The sequence below is a fragment of the Apium graveolens genome, chromosome 7, assembly GCF_009905375.1.
Source record: "Apium graveolens cultivar Ventura chromosome 7, ASM990537v1, whole genome shotgun sequence".
NCBI lineage: Eukaryota > Viridiplantae > Streptophyta > Magnoliopsida > Apiales > Apiaceae > Apium > Apium graveolens.
Genome location: NC_133653.1, coordinates 7,481,558 through 7,484,824, shown reverse-complemented (window position 1 = coordinate 7,484,824; position 3,267 = coordinate 7,481,558). Strand labels below are relative to the sequence as shown.

Here is a 3,267-nt window from a genome sequence, read left to right as displayed (position 1 = left end):
TGTAGCTTACCCAAGTAAAATGTTGCCATATTTTTCAGAATTGAAGTGAAAAGGCATCATCCAGTACCACAAAACATGCAAGATTTTAACTAAATATTAGGTTAAGTGCTTTCTCGGGAAAAAAATTTAGGTTAAGTGCTTTAGTTTTAACTGATTTCAGGAAAACTAAGATTTTCAGTTAACAAATAAAATAACTATAGCAACTTAAAATTTGCCAAGAAAACTGATATTAATTTTCTTAAAAATAAATAAAAGCCACACCCCTCACTAAATATCAATTGAAAACATAACATTACTTCTCTCAAGTCTCAATTTGGCCCAACATACAGGCCTACATGCCACAAGCCATTAAAAACCAAGAGGTACGATATCAATTTACTTACTAGTTGTAGTTACAACTCTTGATTATGCTAGATCATGAACTTGTGATACATCCTAGAGAAATTAGCCTTTTAACATATCAAAAAGCCAAATCAATGTTTGGTTTACACATTACACAAGGACACAAGACAAACCATGGATTACGTAATCTAACCCCAAGCCTAAAAGTGCAGAAAACCATAGTCTGACAAAGGACCAAAAGAGACCACAGTCTGACAAAGCAACAAAGTCATGAAACATAAAACTACACTATATTTCAGAATTGAGACAATGGAACACAACAGGAAAAAAGAATGAAAGATACAGAGTATTAAATAACAGTGCACTGTTTAACCAGATTCACAGGCCTACTTATTTTAGAAATCCAAATCCCATTCATTATCCAAATCATTAAAAATGTCATCCTCTGAAGTTTTTCCAGATTGATTACCTATAAAAAATTGAAGAGCAACAACCATTTAAAATTTATGCACAACAAGTACAACATAATTAAACAATATAAAATGTAAAACTTACCATCCTTGAGTTCGGGGAGCCAATCTTTCACACACATCAAAGTCTCAATTGAGTCATCATTTAGAGAAGACCGAGTGTCCGTTATAATTCTACGACACTTACTAAAAGAATTTTTCGACGCAACAGAAGAAGTAGGTATAGCTAATATATCTCGAGCCATCTGTGTAAGGATGGGAAATTTAGGTCCATTGAGCTTCCACCAATGAAGAATGTCAAATTTCACTTCTTTCTCCATCAGAAACAATCCTTCTTCTAAATATTCATCCAGCTCACCTTTTCTTGTATTTTCCCTCAAATTGTTAATTGCAATAAAATCCTGAAAAGCTCCCAACCACTCTCCACCAACTGAACTTGAACTACCAAAACTTGCATTACCAGAATTATCTACAAAACCTCCACTACTTGCAAATTTTTCAGAATATTCATTAAAAGTCTCTAGCAAGAACTCACATATTTCATCAACATGAAATTCAGCATGAATATCAAAGATACCTCTATAAGCATAAGAGACAATGGCCACTTTGTATCTAGTATCAATAATAACAGCGATGGTCAACAACTTGTTGCATTCTTCCCAATATTTATCAAATATAAGTTGCATTTTATTACCAATTGCACTAATCCAATCATCATCAGATTCAGCCCACATTTTAATACTTCTACGAATCTGAATCACATCAATAAAGTACAAATTTGTCGTTGGATATTTCACACCAGAATGTTTTTTCATAATATATGAAAAAATCTTTAAGCAATCACACACTTTCGTCCCATTTTCCCATTCTAGTTCTGAAGGCAAACATTTAAAATCAAGATCTAATTCTTTTAAACGGTCAATGGTTGTTCGGAGTTCAAGTGCTGCCGCAATCATTTCATATGTCGAGTTCCAACGAGTGTCAACATCATAAGGGATATGTCTCTTAGTATTAAGTTTGGTTTGAGACAAAGCAAAGGTAAGCTTCTCATCCCTTTGGGCAGAAGATCCTATATATTTTGCAGTTTTCTGAATTTTTTCAACTAAATGATCAAACATCTCTAATCCACTCTTAACAATCAAATTAAGAATATGTGGCACACAACCTAATCCACTCTTAACAATCAAATTAAGAATATGCGGCACACAACGCATATGAAACATGTCACCATTGTGAACAAGTGCTCTTTTTCCATTTAACCACTTTTTTATACCTAAGAGCATCCCTAAATTATTTGAAGCATTATCAACAACAATTGAGGACAACTTGTTATCAATATTCCACTCTAAGATTCTTTCTTTTAACCACACACTTAAATTAATACCATCATGAGGATATGGGACAACACGGAAAGATATAACTCGCTTATGTAATACCCAATTATCATCAATATAATGACAAGTGACACAAAAATAGGATCTTGGTTGATGATTTGGCTTCCACCCATCAGTGGTGAGACTAACTCTAGAAGTCAAGTTTTCAATTTCATTATAAATTCTCTCTTTCTCAGTCGCATACACACCTAACAGGTCTGATTTCCACCCATCAGTGGTGAGACTAACTCTAGAAGTCAAGTTTTCAATTTCTTTATAAATTCTCTCTTTCTCAGTCGCATACACACCTAACAGGTCTGATTTTACTGTGTTTCTCGACCGATATTTATAACCAAGCATTACATAAGATACCCAAAGACGAAAATACTCATATTCAGCCATTAAAAAAGGCATATCATGCTTAGTAATCATTTTAGCATATAAAGCCCTCTCAACAGCAGGATCAAACTTATGAACTCCTACTTTGGGCGAGAATCCTCACCACTAACCTGTTTTCCCAACAATATTTGTGATATAGGAACTTTTATTAATTTCATCCTACAAGTTTTTGTGTGATTTTTTAAATGTGTCGTCCCCTGATCACTTGCCCCATTAAATTTAGTGTGACAATACTTACAAATTGCATCAACTTTCTTCGTACCTTTTATTTCACATTCAATCCGATCAAAATGGTTCCAAACTTCTGACTTCAAGATCTTCTGTCTTTTGAATGGTTGCTCTTTTTCTTGAATATCTTGTGCACTTTTAGCAGTAAGATTATCTTCTTGCGAAATAATCACACAATCCAGATCAGTGCTTTTAGAAATATTTTCACCACACGTCGTTGACTTCATACCAACCGAACTTGATAATGCACCCGGAGTTGAACTTGAAGCATTACCTGTAATTTTATACAAACATATAGAAATAACGAAGTGTAAGTAACACAAAATGACAAAGAAAAGTTAATTAAGATTTCAAAAGAGGAAACAAAAATTTACCTTATTCCATTGACACTTAGTAGACACCCTGAATCTTGATGAATTAAAAAAGCAAAAGTGTTGATCTGCAAATAACTAATT

General features: G+C 33.5%; 1 protein-coding gene across 1 annotated transcript; it reads right to left on the bottom strand.

Annotated features, from left to right (window-relative positions):
• Positions 1–737: 737 nt before the first annotated feature.
• Positions 738–2,095, bottom strand: LOC141673192 (zinc finger BED domain-containing protein RICESLEEPER 2-like). The gene is made up of 2 exons (XM_074479926.1): positions 898–2,095; positions 738–811 (listed from the first exon to the last, which is right to left on the bottom strand). Exons 1-2 carry the CDS (start codon positions 2,093–2,095, stop codon positions 738–740), a joined length of 1,272 nt encoding a protein of 423 aa, XP_074336027.1.
• Positions 2,096–3,267: the final 1,172 nt, after the last annotated feature.

Bases quoted from the DNA above. Each gene is read 5' to 3' on its own strand.
- LOC141673192 (XM_074479926.1), bottom strand. From the start codon at position 2,095: ATGCTCTTAGGTATAAAAAAGTGGTTAAATGGAAAAAGAGCACTTGTT. The intron at 812-897 runs GTAAGTTTTACA...AATTTTTTATAG, and splicing joins GCTCCCCGAACTCAAGGATG to GTAATCAATCTGGAAAAACT.